Below are 18,532 nucleotides of genomic sequence, written 5' to 3' on the forward strand. Positions count from 1 at the left end.
GTGTTTGAGTGTGTGTTTGTGTTCACCAGTTAGGCTATGTCTAAAGAAGCAAAGGTCTCCGGATTCAAGAAGTGTGATGCGTGCTGTCAGAAAATGTCTCTGACAGACGCTCACACTTCTTGTGTCTATTGTCTGGGGCCTTTGCACCTGCAGGACTCCTGTGCTGTCTGCCATGGATTCAGCCCCAGGGTCCTGCAGGAAAGAAAAAACAAGCTTATTTTGAGAGGCTTGTTGAAGCCTGAGGATTCCCTGTCTGTCTCAACAGGAAGCCCTCCAAGGCATCGAGGTCTTCGGCTCCGGCTTCTGAGCCGAGACCTCAGGTTGTTCAACCTTTGCCTTTATCGGCTCCGGCTGGAGCCGATAAGACTCAGTCCACAGTTTCTGTGGCTCCTCGGCCGGAGCCGAGGTTATCGAGGTACCCGTGTCGGCTCCGACAAGATCTTCGGAGCCGACAACCAGAAAGAGGTCTAGGTCACCTTCTCTTGGCTCCGTTCATTCGGCTCCAGGTTCTCCCCTGCTGTCTGAACGGAGCCAAAGGTCTCATTCCTCTAGGTCATCGAGGTTGTCCGATCATGACCTTCAGAGGGTAGTGAGTCGACTACTCAAGTCTGAGGCACTGGCCCAGATGCTTCAGAGCCCGACTCATCAGTCGGTGCCTGTCCCGGTCCATCAACTCCTTCCTCCTTCGACTCTTTTGAGCTCGGGCGGGTCGTGTCGGAACCGAGACTGTGGTCACCTCGGAGCCGAGACAATTCTCGTCGGCTCCGTCGTCTCCGTTTTTCTTCCATGGAGGAATCTCGGCGCCGGACTTCCCTCGTCGGCTCCGAGGGGGTGAGTGGCATCGGACCCTTGTCCGACCCCCCTCTCCCTCTCGGTGCTTCGGCGCTGGTGAGTTCGGCTCCGACATCGGCCTCGGAGCCATCACTGTCGGTGCCGAGGGGGGTCTTTAGCTCCTCGGAGCGGGGACCTCTGGCTCTGCCTGACAGGGGTGCTTTCGAGGTCATGCGGAGTGTGTTAGAGCCTGGCTCTACTCCACAGTCGGCTCCGTCAGCCCCTCCCTCTATGCTGCCTCAGGGTAAGTCGACTCACTCCCTCATCCCGGACCGCAGAGAGCCAACTCCTCAGGAGCCCCCTGTGGGATTTCATCCTCTTCGAGGCCTCCTGATTTGGCAGAAGAGCCCCTCGGAAGAGGAAGTGCAAGAGGAAGCACATTGACTCACCTGAGTCTATCACGTCCGACACAGATCTGGATGATTCTGAGGGTTCCCCGTTCCCCTTCTGAAGATGTCTCTTTGCAGACATTCTGGAGATCCTTAAACAGAGGGAAATTGGCCAGCCCTCAACCCTTCGGAGGACGAATCTGTGTATCTTGAGGCGTTTGGCTCTCGTCCTTCCACCTCCTGGGTGTCCCCTTCGACCCCCTCATGCAGGTGGTTGCTAAAAGGCATGGACGGCTCCTGATTCAGTGGACCCCACTCCCAGGAGACCCTCCAAATTCATCACAGCTCCAGCAGACAAGGAATTTTATCAAAAGGAGTCTCTGTGGATGCTATGGTGGTAGCTGCCGCCACAAAGAAGGAACTGGCTGATCCTTCAGTGCCTGTCCATCCACCTAACAAGGAATCTAGGTCCATGGATAGGTGCGGAAGCGGATGTTCTCCTCAGCGACATTTACTATGCGTCGCTGAATTACCTGTGCCATTTCACTCGTCTTCAAAGGGACTTGATCAAAGAAGCGAGTGAAATGCTTAAGACCCTACAGCTGCGGGGTTCCAAGAAAAATGAACACGCAGCTGGCTATCCTTAATTCTATTTCCAACTCCTCTATGCCTCTCTTATGCGGCCGATGGAGCGAGCAGAGCCGCAGGAACAGGGTAGCCTTACGTAGGCACGCCTGGATGCGGCTATGCAATTTTGGAACCTTTCAAGACGTCTTTCACAAACTCCCTTTTGATGGATCATCCCTTTTGGTCCACAAGTGAAAGAAACCCTGACTAGGTGCGAGACAGATGGCAAGACCCTTTCTGCCGCCGAGTCCGTTTTCCACTCCTTCTAGGCCTTACCCCAAAGGCCAGAAGGGGAAAGATGTGGTTCCGTAAACAATCTCAAGGGACTTCGCCTGACGCACAGAGTCGGTTCCCGCCAGAGGCAGAGGGGAACAACAATGGTAGACGCCGCCCTAGAGGCAGAGGGTCCGCAGAACCAGGGCAATCGAGAAACGTCTTCCGATAAGCCCTTTCAACATCCCTGAGGTGTTGCCCGACTGCCCATCTTCGGAGGCAGTCAGGGGAAGATTGTCACTGTACCCAGAAGCCTGGCTATCCTTGACACAAGACAAATGGGTACAGTCCATCATTTCCGAAGGCTATTCTATTCCCTTTCTTCGTTTTCCAAGTCAATCAAAAAAATCCCTTCCAGAAGTTCCACCCGCTCAAAGGGATATAGCAGCTTTGGAAATTTCAAAACTGCTTGCAAAAAGAGCTATTCAGCCAGTGCCAGCAGACCAACTAGGATCCGGAATCTACTCAAGGTTCTTTTTAGTTCCAAAGAAAACAGGGGACTGGAGACCAATTTTGGATCTCAGTATCTTGAACAGATCGGTCAAGAAAACAAGATTTCGGATGGTCACGCTGCAATCCATTCTTCCCCTATTGGGAAAAGGAAACTGGATGTGCTCTATAGACCTTCAGGACGCGTACTATCACATAAAAATGAACAGGCGCTCCAGAAGATTCCTCCGCTTCAGGCTGGGAACCAGTCATTTTCAATTCAGGGCCCTGCCCTTTGGTCTCACCACTGCCCCCCGGGTGTTTACCAAATGCATGGCAGTGGTAGCTTCTCACCTGAGACGACAAGGATTCCAGGTGTTTCCATATTTGGACGACTGGCTCCTCACAGCTCCCACCAAGCATCTCCTCTTGATGGCCAGAGATTACACTTTTCACGTCTGTCAAAAACTGGGTATCTCAATAAATTGCGAAAAGTCTGTTTTGTCGCCTTGTCGTACTATTACCTACATAGGTGCAAATTTAGATACTGTAAACATGTCTGCAACACTAACGAACCAAAGGATATCAGACATTCAAAAATTGGTGTCTCTTCTTCTCAACAACAACAGAGCCAAGGCCAGGTTAGTTCTAAAGGTGTTGGGAATCATGGCAGCGGCCATACCTCTCCTCCCATTGGCCAGATACCACATGCGGATCCTTCAGTGGATGCTTTTTTCTCAATGGTCATACCAGGAACTTCCAATGTCTCACACCATTATGATCATGGCGTGCAAAAGCATCTCATGTGGTGGATGTCTTCCCCAGCTCCTGTTGGGGAGACCATTTGTTCCACCTCCTCCGGTTGCTACTCTGACAACGGATGCCTCCCTGATCGGGTGGGGGCATTATCAGGGCAGGACAGTCCAGGGCACATGGCAACCAAGCGAATGCCACTTGCACATAAATGTTCTGGAGATGAGAGCAGTGCTTTTAGCGTTGCAAGCCCTTCAAGACTCTCTTCCCTTGGGAGCGATTGCAATCCAGACAGACAATATGTCTGTAGTGTGGTACATCAACAAACAAGGCGGAACCAGATCATACCCCCTGTGTCGAGAAGCACTCAGACTGTGGCAATGGGCGATTTCTTCTCAGCGTTTTCTGATAGCAACGCACATCCCCGGGAAGTCCAATCACATTGCGGACAAGTTGAGCAGAGCTATCCTCATGCCTCACGAGTGGTCTCTGAAAGACTCTGTAGTGAGAGAAATATTTCTCAAGTGGGGTCAGCCTTGCTGCGATCTTTTTGCTACTCCCCAAAACAGCAAGTGCAGAGAGTACTTCACTCTATTCCCTTTACCAGGCCAACCCAGCAGGGACGCTAGTCCAAGTTTGGCCCCGGGGACTTCTGTATGCATTTCCTCCTTTCCCACTGATCTCTCAAGTAATACAGAAAGCTATCGCTCAGAAGGCCTCATTGATTCTCATTGCTCCTTACTGGCCTCGACAAGTGTGGTTCCCCTTTCTACATCGATTTCTTTTGGAGCGACCGTGGAATCTGGACCTAGTTCCAGATCTTTTGATCCATCAGTCGGGTCAGTTTCATCGCTCCCTCCCCTCTCTGAACCTCACCGCTTGATTCCTCCACTTCCAACCGTAGCCAGGCTTCCTCAATTATCTCACTCTGTTAGAGATATTTTGATAGCTTCCCATAAATCTTCCACTCGAAAGATTTATTTGAGTAAGTGGAAGCGCTTCTCATATTGGGCTCAAGAAAAGGACATAGATCCTTTCACCGCTTCCATCCAACTAGTCCTTGATTTTCTAGCTGAACTCTTCCATGCAGGTTCATCTCCATCTACTCTTAAGGTTCAATTGGCAGCTATTTCTAATTTTCATGTGGGTATTTCTGAATCTGCCCTAATGTCCCACAAACTCTGCAAAGCTTTTTGAAAGGAGTTTTTCTTCTCAGACCTCCTGTAAGAAATCCTCCTTCTCCTTGGGACCTAAATTTAGTTCTTGCTTCTTTGATTCTTTCCCCTTCGAACCTGCAGCTTCATGTTCCTTAAAGTTATTATCATGGAAAACTCTCTTTCTGGTGGCTATCACATCAGCTAGAAGAATTTCAGAACTTCAAGCACTCAGTTGTCGTTCTCCTTACCTTGTGTTTCATAAGGACAGAGTTTCCTTACGAACTAACCCGTCCTTTTGCCTAAGGTGGTTTCAACATCAAATCTAAACCAATGCATTGACCTCCCTGTCTTTTCCCGGAGTATTCAAATAGGTCTGAACAAAAATTACACTACCTGGATGTTCATCGTCAATTAAGGTACTACTTGGACAGGACGAAACTATTCAGAAAATCTGATCAGCTGTTTGTCTCCTATGCGGAAAGCAGAAAGGGACTTCCAGTTTCAAAGGTATCTTTATCCAGATGGCTAACATCTCTGATTACCCTTGTTTATGAGATTAGACACCAAAACTGCCTAATAAACCTAAAGCCCATTCCACCAGAGCTTTGGCTACTTCTCTAGCCTTCCAAGACAGACTGCCTATTGACACCATTTGTGCAGCGGCTACTTGGGCTACTCCTCACACTTTTATTTCCCATTATAAGTTGGATTTAGCTTCTAGGCATAGAGCTAATTTTGGTTCCACTGTTCTCAGGAGTCTGTTCCGTTAGGCCACCCGGGACAAGGTGCTAGGGACGCGGTCCCATCCAGCAAGAATGAAGCGAGATAGACAACTTAACATATAGAAGTTATGTTCTTACCATAACGCGTTCCATTTTAGTTGTTTTCTTCTCGGCTTTCTTATTGCGTCCCACCCTCCTTCCAACTGGCCTGGACAGACCTAGAGGAGTTGTGATCGTGACCTCTCTTTCTACCACCTCTTTCTTAGCTATATGCTATTATGCATATTTCTTGTTTCAGGATGTAGGTCACCCTTCTTCTCCCTGTTGTTAGAGGTGGACTCTGTTATAGTTATTCTGTTTTATCCTGTTACTATCATAAGCTGGGGTTAGCTTACAAACGAGATCTGAGGTAACTCTCGCCTAGCATTGTGGGATATAAGGGGAGCCTCGAGCCGGTGGAACCAACTCTCGAGCTTTAGAGTGGCCGAGTCGGAGCCGAGGTCGGCTCCGAACCCATCCAGCAAGAAGAAGGCGAGAAGAAGACAACTAACATGGAACGTTATGGTAAGAACATAACTTCTATTTACCAGATCATGTTAAAGCAAAATTATTGGATGCTCCTTTGCAACAGGATGTGTTATTTGGAGTTAAGGCAGAAGAGGTATTAAAGAAAATGGAGGATAAGGCAAAATGTATGCAAATGGTGAAGGATTTCTTACAGGTTCAGCCACCTTGATTTAGCAGAAATTGGCCAACAAAGAATTGGTCCTTTCCAGTTACAGACAGACCTCAAAGGGGCAGATACAGATGTCCAAGAGGTAGAGGTCAACCACAAGGTCCTTACAGGCCTCAACAATGGGGTGCACCAGGCCAGAAAGAAGGGGAAGACAGGCCCCAATCATATAAAAAGCAGCCTCAATGACTTCCCACTACAGCTGCCAAACAGCTCTCTCTTGGCAGCCCCCTTGGGAGGAAAACTGGCACTTTTCTATCACAATTGGCATTGGATCACCAAAGACAAATGGGTTCTCAAAATTATATCTCAAGGTTACAGGTTCCACCTTCACACTCTGCCAAGGTTAAAAGGAATGTCAAATCTGCCACCAAATCAATGGGCAGAGGCTCAAAAACAAATTACAGCACTCATGGACATGAGAGCTATTCAAAGGTACCACTACAGGAGCAAGGACAAGGATTTTACTCAAGACTCTTTCTGGTTCCCAGAAAGGACAAAGCCTGGAGGCCCATTCTGGATCTTTCTTCTCTAAACACTTACCTGGATGTTCCGAAATTCAAAATGTTGACACTACAGCAGCTTCTTCCCATGCTCGGTAAGAAAGCTTGGCTTGTGACCTTGGACCTCAAGGAGGCATACATGCATGTCCCTATCAGACAAAACTGCAGAAGATACCTCAGATTCATAGCTGGTTCAATGCACTATCATATCTCTGCACTGCCTTTTGACTTATCTACTGCGCCCAGGGTCTTCACAAAGTGCCTGGCACCAGTAATTGCATTTTGCAGACAGAAAGGAATTCATATTTATCCGTACCTGGACGACTGCCTGATTCAAGCAGAGAGCAAGGACATTCTTCTAAAGCATCTGGTGTTTGTAAAAAAGTTATTAAGTTGCCTGGGGTACACAGTAAACGAAAAGAAATCAAAACTAGTGCCCTCACAAGAGATAATATTCCTGGGTGCCATCTTGAACACAATGGCCCAGATGACTTATCTCATGCCAGACAAGCAAGGACAACTGACTCAATACTTTCAATTGATGGCAACAAAGACCCAACTCCCTGCAAGAAAAATTCTGCAGACCTTGGGTTACATGGCATCTTGCATACTACTAATTCCATATGCCAGACTGCATATGAGGAAACTACAATGGTACCTAAAAAGTGTATGGTCTCAACGCTGTCAAAGTTTGGAAACAGTTATACCACTAATTCCTTGCCTTCAACAGGAGTTTCGATGGTGGGCTCAAGCTTGTCACCTCAACAAGGGACAGCCTTTTACTCAACACACAGCCAGGCAAACTCTGACAACAGATGCATCGGATTACGCCTGGGGAGCACACATGGCAGGAAAATGTATTCAGGGCAAGTGGCCCGCAGAACAAAGGCATCTTCATATCAATCAAAAAGAGATGCTAGCTGTACAAAATGCCCTTATAGCTTTCAAGGACCTGCTGCATCCAGGACAACTATTACTAAAGACAGACAGCACCACAGTTATGTGGTACATAAACAAGCAAGGGGGAACTCACTCCTACCTCCTCTGCAGACAAGCCATGATCTTGTGGAACACAGCTCTAAACTATCAAGTTCATCTGCAAGCACAATTCCTGCCAGGAGAGAAAAACACACTGGCAGACGACTTAAGCAGAAACATCATGGATCCCCATGAATGGGAATTGAATCCACAAATATTCAGAATGATAACACAGAAATGGTGGAGCCCGGACATAGATCTGTTTGAATCCCCAATGAACTGCCAGCTACACAAATTTTGCACAAGGAGTTACCATCCACAAGCATGGAAAGTGGATGCCCTCTCATTCAGCTGGAAAAACCTACAAGTATATGCTTTCTCACCACTACCTCTCCTTCCAAAGGTACTCATAAAAGCCAGGCAAGAAGAGCCAAAGATAATCCTGATTGCACCAGACTGGCCACACCAGCACTGGTACCCAATCTTAAAGAACTTAGCACAAGAGCCACCCTGGAGTTTGCCTCAAATCCCACATCTGCTGACTCAGCCCAACAATCAGATACTTCACAGCCAGCTAAAGATCTTAAACGTAGCTGCATGGAAGATTCCTTAGTCAAGCAAGCAATGCCTCTCTCCAAAGCTGTTATGGATGTCATTCTAGAGGCCAGAAGGCCTAGTACCAGAAAAGCCTATTCAGATAAATGGAAGAGATTTTGTGCCTGGAACCAGGCTCACAGCCTTGACCCTCTTGTCCCAAACATTCCTCAGATACTACAATATTTAACTGAGATGCTGGACAAAGGCCTCTCCTTTTCATCCATCAAGATCCACGCCTCTGCCGTATCTGCTCATTACAACACGGATCCACCAATTTTTTCTAATCCTTTGCTAAAACAGTACCTCAGAGGTGCTAAAAACATAAGATCGCCCTGTCGAGCACCTACTCCAACTTGGGACCTCAACTTTGTTTTGGAAAAATGAACTTTACCTCCTTTTGAGCCAGCTAACACAGCAGAATTAAAATATATCTCTTGGAAAACTGCTCTGCTCCTGGCAATAACTTCAGCACGAAGAGTTTCAGAATTATAGGCACTAATGGCAGTGGAACCTTTCCTCATTTTCCACCGGGACAGGGTGTACGTTTATGCCAAAGGTGGTATCAAGTGTGGCTCTAAACCAAACTATTCACTTGCCAACTTTTTATCCAAAACCACAGAATAAAGGGGAGAGACTACTGCATTCTTTGGACATTCACAGGCAGTTACGCTTTTACTTGGACAAAACCAAAGCTTTCAGAAAATCTGAGCAATTATTGGTAGCATATGCTGCAGGAGCACAGGGAAAATCCATTTCAAAACAGACTATTTCAAAATGGATAGGACATTGTATACGTTTCTGCTATACACACCATGGGAAACCTGTACCTAGCAGCATTAGATCTCACTCCATCAGGGCAACAGCCACTTCAACTGCCTACCTCAGAGGAGTACCTGCCAAGGATATTTTGGAAGCAGCAACATGGAGTTCTGTGCATACCTTCACCAAGCATTACCATCTGCCTTTATACTTTGAATCCAGAGCTGGCTTTGCCACTGCTGTGCTGCAGGGCCTTATAGCCACCCCTAATACCTTATAGAACCAGCCACCCTACCTCAGCTTTGGGATTCTACCCAAGTGTAATGACTGCAGCAGTGTAACACGATGAACATAGTACAGTTTTGTACCTACCATAAATGTAGATGTTCCAGTGTATACACTGCTGCAGTCTAGGTTTACCCTCCCTCCTTCCCCTCTTACTTGCTGGTACGTACCTATGTCTTCTACCCTTTACTACCTATGGGGAGTATTTGCTGGTAACTGAAAGTTGTTGTTTGCTTTTCTTATGTATGTTTTATTAGCAATTTGAATTGCCTACCTATTTGGGGGCACCTGACATCTGGGGCAAGAAAAACTGAAGAAAATGGCGTCTGCTGCATCTTATATAACCCTGTCGCACTGACGTCAGGGAGGAGGCGACAGCAACCGACGCCGGACCAAGACTTTGGACCTCAGGCTGACTGGAGAGAACCGCCTGACGGCAGGATAACCCAAGTGTAATGACTGCAGCAGTGTATACACTCGAACATCTACATTTATGGTAGGTACAAAATTACATTCTTCAAGTCTGGCTTACTTGGAGAGCCATTACATGAGAACTGTGGGTTGTAGACATGATCCCATCAGACCACATACTAGAACTCGTATATTCTTCCTGAAAAAGTGCTCCATGAAGGACCAGGTAGTCTCAGGGCAGTTCTTAGGATATACCTAGTTTTCACTTTTAAGGGGCTGTAGAGGCTGTTTCCATCTGTAGCAAGAGGAGGGGTTTTACTTCCACCTGTTTTGAGACAAAAAGGGGATGAATAGTTTCTGTCATTTTCTGGATTTCAGTTGCTTGAGCCAGCACATCCTTGATATTCATTTTCATCTTAGTACTTCAAGGTCTCCTGCTTGTATGTGCCTGGATGGTGTAGCTTGATGTGATGGATGCTTTTTTTGTACATTAGGATATGGGATCCAAATAGGAGGTTTCTTCAACTTGCTGTGAGTGGTCATCATTTTGAGTAAATAGTTATGAAGTTTGGGCTTTCGTCAGTGCCCAGACTATTTATTAATGTGATGTCCATTGTGTCTGAAGTCTTAGGAGAAAAGCCTACATGTGATACCTTACCTGGACAACTGGCTCCTAGTTACCTATAGCCCCATCCAGGGCCTTCCAGGAAGCACTTTCCTGTAGGGGTCACACTGCTGTGGTTGACATCTTCACCATGCATTTGGGAGAAATCCTTTTGGACTACTTCACAAAATAGTATCTTTGTAGATGTAAAAGTTGCAGACTCCAAATCTGACCTCAAAGCAGTGACAAGTGGAGTACCACAGTGTTCCGTCCTGGGACCTCTCCTGTTTGGTATCTACTTCTCTGAAGTACAGGCTAACACAGAAGGCCTCTGGCTAACGAAGTTCGCAGATGACTGAAACTAGGAGCCATAGTCAAGTCCCCAAATGATGTGGACATCCTACAGAAGGGCCTCAATGAGACAGATGCCTGGTGTCAGAGCCATGGCCTCAAGCTCAATGCCAAAAAGTGCAGTGTCAACCCCTTTGGTAAAAACTCTGTACCCATGAACTACCACATAGGCAGCAATCTACTTAACACCGAATGCGTGATAAGAGACCTTGGGACCCAGGTGGACAATAGTCTCTCCTTTGATAGTCACATCGCCACAGTAGTCAGGAAGTTCTTCTACGTGGCACACCTAATCATAAAAGGGTTCTCATCCAGGAAAAAAGAGGTCATTGTTTCCCTCTACTCGTCACTCATTAGACCCATTTTAGAGTACAACGTCCCTTTTGGAATGTACCTCACAAGACATCAGCAGCTGGAAAGGCCACAGAAGTACCTCATAAAGAGGATTACTGGTCTCAAACAAATGCCCTACACTGGCCACCTCAAAAAACTCCAGCTTTACTCCATAGCATATCGCCTACTCCGAGGTGATCTCTGCCTAACATATAAAGCTATGTCAAAACCAGAGCTGTTGGACATGCTACACCTAAAGAAATCCCAATCCGTCCGAGCTACATGCTCTAGGGACCTAAACCTTGTCACCACAATAAACAGGAAACGCTGGAGGGATAGATTCCTGTCCCAGAGACTTCCTGTACTCTGGAACAAGCTACCCATCTATGTCAAGCAAAGTTCTTCATTAGCACTCTTCAAGAAAAATCTTGATGAGTGGATGGGAAATAGGAAATACACCCTGGGGATCACTTCTGTGTCTCTGATGGACAGTGGCACAGGAAAATAACTTTCTTGGGTGGTGTAAGCTATGGAACCTTGCTGGCTAGGCTTACGTAGGCCCTTGGGCCGATAGCCTAGTACCTACCTATGAACCTATGATAAGGTAAGCAGTTTGAAGTGATGGTCATTCTTGCATGGCCTTGGCACCATAGTTGGGATTGCCACACAATATCCCAGGGATGGACTGTACTGTAGTTTCTGGGCTTGATAGCAGCCACATTTTGCATAGTGCTGCTTATATGTCCGAGAATGCAGGTGCTGTACTGAACTGTGAAGTGTTAATGGTTGCAAATTTAGGTTTTCTTTCTGGTTGGGAGACAGTGTCATAGTTACTTTTTTCATGGCATATCTTGTTTTGTCCTCAGTGTTGGAATTATCAGTTGGGATATGTGAGGAAATTTGCATTGCACATCATAACAGTGTTCTGCAGTCAAAAAGTCACAAAGCCTTAACGCGGTTTATTATAAACAAGAAAATAAATAGCGTTTTCGCTACTGCACCAGTGTAGCTTCATCAGAGGCTAAAAACACAGTAAAAAGGCGCATTTTTTATTTCAGTGTGAAATATTGTTTTATATTAACACATACATAAGCACATCCTTTCATTGGCACACATTATTCTATTTAAAAGTGTTTGTTGTTAATTACTTGAAGGGTTGTGTATACATAACATATACATATAGCGACAGAATGTGTGTTTTTTTAAAAATAATTATTTAACCTTAAGGAAGTGATGTATTACGTACTACAGCTGTTACTAATGAGGCTGACTACAGTATAAATTGTAGTTTGCGCCTTTTTACTGTGTTTTTAGCCTCTGATGAAGCTACACTGGTGCAGTAGCGAAAACGCTATTTATTTTCTTGTTTATAATAAACCGCGTTAAGGCTTTGTGACTTTTTGACTGCAGAGCACTCCTTTTGTTTTTCTAAAGTTTGTCTTCACGTTTTTTATAAGTACATCATAACAGTGTAGTGCTTCCCAGAAAGTGGTTAACTTCTCTTTCTACCATCATAGAATTGAGGTGGTAGTGACAGAAGTGTTAAAACTTCTGCTTTTGTGATATTGTCCTGTGGAACCACATGATGCTTCTTTCTGTGACTTTGTTTTAGGGGGGGTGTCTGCTTGTGGCACCTGATTTTGAAATAAATCCATTAGATATGGGATAGGTTTCTGTGTATTATATGATTAGCCATTTTTACTTTTTAGCTTATATGTCAACACTATTTATGAAAATGTTTAAGCAGGTTGGCTATTCACTGGGTCATTTGTGTAATCTACCAAGCACTGTGAAGAGAGGGGCAGTTGTATCATTTACTTTTATGGTGAGTCCATTGCTGAACTGTATTTTTAACAGATCACAGCCATGCTAACACTTTTTGTTTTCTGGAGTTCAGCCAGGAGACAGTAAGAACAAATGCTGTAAAAACTGGAGGAGAGAGAAAACTGTGCAGACAGTTACAGTTCAAGGGGTTGTAGTCAACAGTCTTTGGGGTTATATCCCAACACTGTTTATGGAAATATTTTATCATGTTGGCTGTTCAGTGAGTGATCTCTATAATATATCCACTACTGTGAAGAGAGAGAGTTCTCTTATCGTTATTCTGAATATGTCACACAGCTGTACTTTAATGATCATCTTTTCTGGGGATTTAGCAAGTAGACAGTAAAGATATTTGCCGTAGAGAGTGAGACAGGGGAGAATCATATAAACTAAGCAGTTCTACTGCTTGTGAATAATAATAATAGTACATATTGGCATATATCAATGTGATCTCCATAGAGGCTGTAAATGAACAGAAAACTAAGTGTGTCATCTTAAAATGTGACTTAAGTTATTGATTGTATTGAATAATAGCAGTTTCATTAAAACAAAATGTTAAAATATGTGATGAGTAATTGTTTATAATACATTATTCCTTTAATTTTGAATTTCCTGTTTGTGTGAATACTTTCTAGGATTCTTAAGCATCTACAGAAGGACCACTCTCATGTTGTTGCTCCAGATAAAACTCCATTTACATCATTGGAAGATACTTTTGAGAGACTTATTCCATATAATGTTTTCCAGGGATCATTGCCAACTGAAGAAGAACTTAAAAAAGGTATATTTTCAGACTGTCTGGATGTACTGGTGTTGGTACCATTTTGTAAAAAAATCACAAAGCTGTAGTACTATATTTTAGAGTACAAAACCTAAGCAAAAGATGGGAAAAAAGTTTTTGCATTGTGTATGCCCATTCCTGAAAATGGTCTTGAAAGCCTGTCATGTTGCTAGTTCTCCCCTGACAACAAGGGATTCATGGATTTCTTTCATCTTGGTAGATCGTAATGAGACCACAAATGGTGCACCTCTGTCAACCCTCTTGGAAAGGGTGCATCCTAGAGTGAAAGGACCACCCATTCTCTGACTGAGCATATAAAGCTCTGCCATGATTGGACTGTACCCAGGAACTGTCTTCTCAAATCTCCTGGCCTGTGCTCTGTGGTTGCACTTAATACCAAGGGCCGTCTTCCGCAGATTTTCCTCTGATTCTACCAGGACATTTATGGTCCACGGGAGGAATGCCCACCAAGGTCATAGGTAGAGCCATTGATGTCAATTTTTGATATGTGATTCAGCATGCTTTCATGGATGTGGGAGTACACTCATAAGGGAAGATGGCCAGGCCTCAGTTATTCTTCTGCCCTTCATTTGCTCTCTTTGTCGGGCATGACTCTAAACATTGGGAATAGTCACTCAGCTGGTCAGGCATCTTCTGAATGTGACAACATCCATCACAGCTGTAACCATCAGAAGAAATTTACCCTAGCCCTCTTTATGTTATGGAAGGGACTCAAAGGATTAAGATGCAGTTATCACTGAGTCAGGCACAACTATGTTAGTTGACTGGCATGAGCTCAGACCCTAACTTGTCAAAGATAAACTCGGCACCTTTGTAACACAGAAGGTTGTTTTACTAATGGATGTACATCCAAGAGGTATTAACTTTTCTTCCTACGTTTCCTTTGGATGTGTCATCTTTGGAGAAGTCCTTAGATTCGTTAAGTTCTCTATAGAGTGATCTGTGGGAATCGTCTGGGTTTCACATCTCCAAAATATGTCATAGTGAGTGGTTGGGGAAGGAGGAGGAGGACTCTTGTGTCATCTGTTCTATGGAACTGCATGCTAGTTTTGCAGATTGGAAGCATATGGATACCACTGCATCTTTTCCTCAGAAAAGATGTGCACTCTACAAGCTTCATTCTAAGTGGCATGAAATATTTTTTTAACTGTCCTAGAATCAACTCATATGCAGTCTTTGAGCCAGCATAGGTCCCCGAGACTTTTGTGCCTTTTCAGTTTACCATCTGATAAGGGATGTTTCTGTGGTCAGGGTGAATGTGCTTAAGACCCTTGCCATGGTTTCTGCATTGAGCTTCTTTATGGCTTGGAGTTCTCAATGCCTGCAATTTTGACTATGCTGTTACTATGGCTAGTGCAGCAGACAGAGTTGCTTGATGAAGTAGTTCAGGCTTTCTTCCTTTAAGGATAAGCTAAAGAAGATGGTCTTGTTTTCTTCTTCAGTGAAAGTCATCTTTGGGCAAGACTTAAAGCATTTGGTTGGAGATTACAGGCCTTTTATTATTTTTATTGTGAAGGGATTCTTTTCCTGCTTGCTGAATTTTATTCCAGACCAGCCAGCTGCCAAGGAAGCATCCTCCCTTGCTGACTGTTGCAGTCCCCAAAGCATCAGGTGGTGTTGCTTCTTCAAAGTGTGGCATCTGAGTCTGCCAAGATGGTAACCTTGTTGGAACAACAACCCCAGTCTTGACTAAGGCTGAAGATTGTCAAGAGATCTTTTCTGAGTTTACCCTCATGTGAAGATCCATCACAAAGAACCATTAGGCTGTGTACATAATGAAAGGTAATCAACTTTTAGACCTTTTAGATCTTCCTTCAAAGAGGCTTTGCTTTGATGCAAAGCTGTCTTTCAGAGCTCTTGGGAGAAGCCCAGCATCTTCTCTTCAAAGGTGCAGTAGAGGCTTCATCTCCTTTGGAATAAGGTCAGAATTTCTTCTCCTCTCACTATTTTAATTGTGAAGGGAACAGGAAGTTCCTAATCTATTCTGGACCTTAGCAGCTTCATGAAACACAGTACATCACGTTCCAGTTGGTGTCTCCGTACTTGGTCATGCCATTGTTGCTAAGGCCACCTGAATGATCAGTGGACATGAAGGACACCTTCTGACACATTAGTTTACATTCACATAGAAGATTCATTCTGTTTGCTCTGGTTAGGCATCACTTTCAGTTTAAATGTATGCTGTTTGGCCTCTCTCACGTGTTCAGAGTATTTACTGAGGTGTTAGCTGTTGTGGCAGAGGGCGTGCAAGAGAGCAACTTCCATGTGCTCCCTTGTATGAATGACTGGTTGCTGGTGTTCCCAATGAGAGTCTTACTAGTAGCATCCGTGATTTGGGTGTTGCCACCATTGTAGCCGTGGGGATCTCCCTGAACTGCAAAAAAGTCCTTTAAGAAGCCATCTCAGAGGACTCTCTTTATTGAAGCAGAACTAGACAGTCTATATCATCAGTTTTTTTTTACTTGCAGAAGGGCCAGGGTTTTAGTTTCTTGGCATCTTGGGTGAGGACACAGTGAGATACACAGGCCTGGACCTCTCAGTGCCTGCAAGGCTTGATAATAGCTATAGTCTTTACAGTACTATTTTGGACTTCTGAAGATGTGTATTAGTGGACTCCAAGATGTCCATTGCTACAGAGTCATCACATGCTTATGGAACAAGTTATGGTGACAGGGAGTGGTCATTGAGCCCTTGAGTGGAGAACATTCCCCACAAGTATGAGTGTGGGTATCCCTTCCTCCAGCCAAACCCATCATAGATCTTGATGATTGATGTGCTGGTGGGTTGGGATGCCTTCCATGTTCTTTCACTGTTTAAAGAAAGTAGACTCCCCCCAAAGAGAGGGCTTTTCACAAAAGAGATGAGCTTCTTGTTATGAAGGCTCAGGAGAAGGAGTTAATGCAGTAGTTTCTCCTAATCTTGTCCAAAAAACAGTCTGATATGTGAGGTCCTATCTGCGTGAGTTGGCATTAGCTCAGATGGATGTAAAAGATCCCACATCATCTATTGAAAATAGTAGGGGAAGTTTCCCCAATGCCCTGGCCAAATTGTCTCTAGTAGTATAAATACCACCTTAGGTCTCCGCTGAAAAGAGGCTAGTAGCCTAGTGGCACTAACCCAGTCAGCAGAGGAAAAATTAAAATAAACATGTGGTAACTAAACAAGTAAGGTAGCATGTTCTCATACCACCTACAGTGGATATAAAAAGTTTACACACCCCTGTTAAAATGCCAGGTTTTTGTGATAAAAAAATGAGACCACAATAAATCATTTCAAAACTTGTCCCACCTCATAATAAACTACCAGTCTCATGGTCATTACTTCTTTCAGCCCCAAAAAGAAAAAAAAAATAATGAAGTAGCCTTTGCCTAAAAAGCAGGCTAGCAATTTTTCTCAGCCACAGGTGGGTGACTCTGCTATGGCCAAAGCTGGTTACTCAGACCAGTCATCTTTTTCCATGGATCCCTTTGGTGTTATCCATACAACCACTGTGGATGAGGTGGGGACTAGCCATGCCCTCTGCAGCTGTTGGGGTCCCCTTAGTGGGTAAGGGAGACCACTTTTGTTGGTGTTGGGAGAAGGGGCAGGAAAGGTGGCCATGCTTACCTAGAATATTCTGCCCATCCCTGGGGAACCTATTTGCTGGCATTAAAAATGCTGTATACCTTAATTTTCCTATTAACAAGAAGCAAAATTAGACATGTATCTTCCTCTGCTTCAGTTTCACTGGTCAGGAGTAGTTTATTACGTCTGTATCAGGGTCTGTTTTTTTTTTAAACAAGCAGCATCTTTATTAAATTATCACATATGACATAGACAATCATACATTTATATAAATGAAAACAAACCATATTGACATAAATTTAGTTGCAAACATTATACATCACAAACCATATTGACATAATTGTAGTTGCAATCATTATACATCTCATAATCTGTTCATTGTCAGTCATACATTACATAGCTCATTCAAATCCTGCCTTGTTTTAAACCTTGTTCCTCCTCTGCATATATTGTTCCCACAGTTCCCATTTTTCCTATGTAATGTTTTCTAATTCTTTTCTAAAGATCCAAATTCCAGTTGTTTTATCTCTGTTACTATGTTCACAACTTCTAGTAAAGTTGGTTTAGACTTTGAATTCCATTTTCTATTAGTGGTTGAGTTGGCAGCCACCATAATTAGACTCAGCAAGGCCTTACTATGTCTAGGCAGTTCCAATTCTGTATCATAGCTCAAAAAATAATTTCTTTAATTACACCAGTTTGCTCACGCAGTGTCTCTGACAGAGCTTTCTGCAGGGAATCTTTAAATTCTGCCAACTCATTACACTCCCAGAAAATATGTTCCCAAATTCTTTCTTCCCCATCACACCTCCAACATTTGCTGTCTACCTGAGGAAAAATTCTTTGGAGTCTACTTGTGGTATAAAAGTACCTACAGTATGTAAACACTTCCAAGCAGAGATTCTAAATCTTCTAGACTTTGTTGCATGTTTGGGAGACTTGCATATATCTCTCCATTGTTTCTTTGTGACTTGCTTATCCAGTCTCTTTTTCCAATCATTTTTAACCTCCTCTGTGTGATTCTTACAATTATATATGCAATATTTTGTATTCTCTACTAATTATTCCTTTTTTAACAGTAGCTTCTGTTCTAGATTTTACTCAAAACTCTACCAGTGCTGATCTTTTGCTTGGGATCCCCTATTTCGTTGTTTGCCTATGCTCTGATAGTGATCCTTGAAAGGGAAGGCAGTTTCTCTCCTGCAGTCCAAATAAATTCTTGGCATCTTCCCAGTCTGTTATCTTCCCTCTAATTATTTTCTCACAATACCTTGGTTCTTTTGCCAATAAATTCCAGCCCCCCTCTTGCCTATTATCTGTATCCCTAATTGCCATCAGTCCAATTGGCAAAATCTCCTTTCTCCATTCCCGTGCTGGCTTAGTTCTTAGAATATTTTCTGCTACTTTATGAATATAATATTCTGGATGGTTATTGCTATTCTTTGTAAGGATCTCCATCCAAAATCCCAGTCTCTCCTTGTTTCTTGAGCTTCCTCCATTTCATCATCATCCCTTTCTACTTTGAATTGTAGGTTTCTGCTTGTGTTATGTATAGGAGCCTTAACTGTCTAGCTCTGAAATATCCCATCTGATGTCAATTTTCATTCTTCCTCAGCTTATAGGTTTGGATCCGATACTCTGATCCAACTTGGACACCTGTGGAACCC

The 18,532-nt window shown here is 44.1% G+C and overlaps 1 protein-coding gene across 1 annotated transcript in view; it reads left to right on the plus strand.

Annotated features, from left to right (window-relative positions):
* The window catches only part of BICRAL (BICRA like chromatin remodeling complex associated protein), a 1,536,848-nt gene that overhangs the window by 1,126,743 nt on the left and 391,573 nt on the right, over positions 1 to 18,532 (plus strand). The window contains exon 10 of the mRNA XM_044061908.1: positions 13,135 to 13,280. Coding sequence (XP_043917843.1) covers positions 13,135 to 13,280 — 146 coding nt within the window. The remainder of the gene's footprint in view (positions 1 to 13,134; positions 13,281 to 18,532) is intronic.

Source organism: Protopterus annectens, chromosome 1.part0 (assembly GCF_019279795.1).
Source record: "Protopterus annectens isolate FY-2018-M chromosome 1.part0, PAN1.0, whole genome shotgun sequence".
NCBI lineage: Eukaryota > Metazoa > Chordata > Ceratodontiformes > Protopteridae > Protopterus > Protopterus annectens.